A 2,475-nucleotide genomic window follows, 5' to 3' on the forward strand; every position below is an offset into this window, starting at 1 on the left:
AAGATTTAAGCATATTTTTTCTCTTTTGCATGAACAAACAATATGTGTATGGAGTGAATCATCTTTATTAACTCATCAAAAAAACAGGCACAGGAACTTATAAAAATAAAATATTGCATGAAAACAGCATTTCTGACAAATTATGGTTTAAAATACAAAGAGTAACAAGTTGCTTTCTCTGGGGTCTGGAGAGAAGAGGAGCATTGATACCTTTACTTCTCTCTCATACAAACACACACACACACACACTACGTTCACTCACACATATCAATCACACTTTCTCACTCAAACGTGCTTATCCACTCTTTACATTTCTCTTTCTAAAATCTATGCATAGCTACAGTATTTGAGAGGCGTTTGGTCCCTGAGTGGCCTCTCATCCTTTCTGACCTCTCTGACATGGTCCTTAGAGCAGCCTCAAAGATGGAAAAGCACACTCAGACTCTGCCTGTCTAAAGTGGATGCATTGTACTGAGGAGAAGCTCACACTGTCACAGTCTGCCTATTCTGAATGTGCATTCGAACAGAGTTATTATACCATAGTGTTTGAAAGAGCTTTATACTGTAGAAAAAAAATATAGCCATCTCATTCAATGTGCCTCACACCCAGACCATAAAAAACCTGCCATCACACTGTCATTTTGCAAGGTCAGTTGCAGCATTCAAGGTAGGGAATCATTCTGTTTCCTGAGGAAAGGTACACAATCTTTTTTGTCTATTTAATCCTGCATACTTTGATAGGTGCACAGCTTTGAAAGTGTCTCTCCAGCATAGTCAAGTGTCTGCATCTTTTTAAGCCTGTCCCAGATGTGTCAGTGCATACTAAGAGACTGCTGGTAGCTGGCACCCTGCAAATAACCAAACTGCCAAGAAAATGGCACTGCAGGGGAGTCTACAAAGTTGTCCACGTGATTTTGGTGACAAGTGGCTTTCACCCCGTACTGGTAGCCTGGTCCCACACCATAGAACTGGCCGCTGTTGTCGTTGTTGTTGTTGTTGTTGTTGTTGGTGGTGTTGTTGTTGAACGTTTCCTCACGTGGGTGGCTGTAGAGTCCTTGGCCCATGCACAGCTGGGAGTCTGTTGAGTACTGGGCATAGTGTGGCGAGGGTGGGCAAGTGGCCCCAGGGTGCAGCGCGATGTCCGGGTAGTGCTGGGCTGGCTCAGAGGGCATCATGTGAGCGTAAGGCTTGTGCGTTTGTGGGGTTTGCAGCTCTGGCTGCTGGTGGACGAGGTACTTGTCCGGCTGATAAGCCCTCTCCTTCACTGGGACCAGCCTCCCGCGCTCCTCCTGGGGGACGTGGACGCACTCGGCTGCTGGAGGCGCTGGGTGGTTTCTCAGGAAGATGGAGAGTGCAGAGATGCGGTTTATGGCCCGGCGCAGGGTGGCGATCTTGGACAGCCGCTTGCCGCTGAGGTCGTGGTTGAGGGCCATGCGCAGCGAGTTGAAGGCTTGGTTGTAGTCCAGGATGCGCTTGCGTTCGCGGACGTTGGCCGCTACCCGGCGGGCTTTGGAGCGCACTGGCCTACTCCGCTTCTTACTGCCAGCTTTTGAGGTCCCCTGGTTTTGACTGGAGCTGGACGCATTGTCCCTCTCAGGAGACGTCTTCTTAAAGTTCGCCTCGCTTCCACTGCTATCATCCTCCGGGCCCAAGGGGCTGCTGTCCAGCTCTTCATCAGAAAACTCGGACTCTGTGTTGCTGGCGAGACTGCTCATGGCTGGTTGAAGAGATAAACTCTAGCGGTTTGGTCCTCAAATTCAGCACACTGTATCAGCAACGGTATACTGTAGCTGCTGTTCTGAGAGCAAACCCTCTGGCCCTCCAGTCGTGTCTGAGCAAACAGGCTGTGTTCGTGGGATCCTCGGCACGTACTCAAAACCAGCTTGTTGTCTGTTAGCGCCAAGCTGCTCTAAAAGTCCCTCTCCACCTCGTCTGTCTGCTCTGTGATTACCTGTGACTCGCTCTGACAGGCGAGAGGTGCTTTTAAAGGCCGACTGGTAATGTGTCACATGGTGCGCTTGCCTATAAGCAAAGGTGCGCTATGTGTTTATGAGCTCCCTGCAGGCAAACGCAAGCTGCCATCTCTCAACTGCTCTGACACACCCCCACTGGATACAGAACCTCTTCGGCTCTTTTCAACTGCTATCTGTGTCCAACTCTTGAGAAACACAGATAGCTTTTGTCTAACACACATTTCTGTGCAGAATTGATTGATTATACGATTGCCCAATGGGTTTGTTCACGCTGTTGATTGTTTGTTTGTTTGTTTGTTTGTTTACTTGTTTGTTATTCTGATTTGGTATCCATGTGTTCATATTCATTCTGATTGCAGAGGTGAATATATAAAAGTAAATATATAAAAACTGCAACTGCAATAGCCATAATCATATCCTCTTTTTATAACCTAGAATAGTTTTTTTTACAGAATGCAAAATATGTATAACATTAATAATGCAATAAGATTAAAGTATTACA

At 46.9% G+C, this 2,475-nt stretch overlaps 1 protein-coding gene across 1 annotated transcript; it reads right to left on the minus strand.

Annotated features, from left to right (window-relative positions):
* Positions 1–649: 649 nt before the first annotated feature.
* On the minus strand, positions 650–1,715 carry LOC134100020 (class A basic helix-loop-helix protein 9). The gene is made up of 2 exons (XM_062553069.1): positions 1,037–1,715; positions 650–687 (listed from the first exon to the last, which is right to left on the minus strand). The coding sequence occupies exons 1-2, from the start codon at positions 1,713–1,715 to the stop codon at positions 650–652; spliced, it is 717 nt and encodes a 238-aa protein (XP_062409053.1).
* Between the last annotated feature and the right edge of the window lie 760 nt (positions 1,716–2,475).

The sequence above is a fragment of the Sardina pilchardus genome, chromosome 13 (assembly GCF_963854185.1).
Source record: "Sardina pilchardus chromosome 13, fSarPil1.1, whole genome shotgun sequence".
Lineage (NCBI taxonomy): Eukaryota > Metazoa > Chordata > Actinopteri > Clupeiformes > Clupeidae > Sardina > Sardina pilchardus.

Excerpts from the sequence above, each read along its gene's own strand:
- LOC134100020 (XM_062553069.1), bottom strand. The coding sequence starts at position 1,715 with ATGAGCAGTCTCGCCAGCAACACAGAGTCCGAGTTTTCTGATGAAGAG. Across the intron at positions 688-1,036 it reads AGGACTCTACAGCCACCCAC|GAAACAGAATGATTCCCTAC; the intron begins GTGAGGAAACGT and ends ACCTTTCCTCAG.